The sequence below is a fragment of the Bison bison genome, unplaced genomic scaffold (assembly GCF_000754665.1).
Source record: "Bison bison bison isolate TAMUID 2011002044 unplaced genomic scaffold, Bison_UMD1.0 scf7180017864155, whole genome shotgun sequence".
Classification (NCBI taxonomy): domain Eukaryota; kingdom Metazoa; phylum Chordata; class Mammalia; order Artiodactyla; family Bovidae; genus Bison; species Bison bison.
This window is the reverse complement of record NW_011494727.1, coordinates 1,521,046-1,521,277: the sequence shown is the minus strand read 5'-3', so window position 1 is coordinate 1,521,277 and position 232 is coordinate 1,521,046. Positions and strand designations below refer to the sequence as shown.

General features: G+C 74.1%; 1 protein-coding gene across 1 annotated transcript in view; it reads left to right on the top strand.

The window, feature by feature from the left end:
* Positions 1-6: 6 nt before the first annotated feature.
* LOC104989385 (arpin) overlaps positions 7-232 on the top strand; it is an 8,367-nt gene continuing 8,141 nt past the window's right edge. Inside the window, exon 1 of the mRNA XM_010841039.1 lies at positions 7-125. Coding sequence (XP_010839341.1) covers positions 34-125 — 92 coding nt within the window. The 5' untranslated portion in view covers positions 7-33. The remainder of the gene's footprint in view (positions 126-232) is intronic.

Sequence of the window (232 nt, the reverse complement as noted above, 5' to 3'; positions counted from 1 at the left end):
CCATCCCTCGAGGGCCCCGCGGCCGTGGGGAGGATGAGCCGCATCTATCAGGACAGCGCCCTCCGCAACAAGGCGGTGCGGAGCGCGCGGCTGCCGGGGGCCTGGGACCCTGCCGCTCACCAGCGGTAGGCTCCGCCCGCGTCTCTCCACCGCCTCCCGGCCCGGCCTCTGTCGGCTGGCGAGCATCTGCTTTGAATCCAGGCTCCCTGATTGCGCGCGGGGGGTGGGGGGG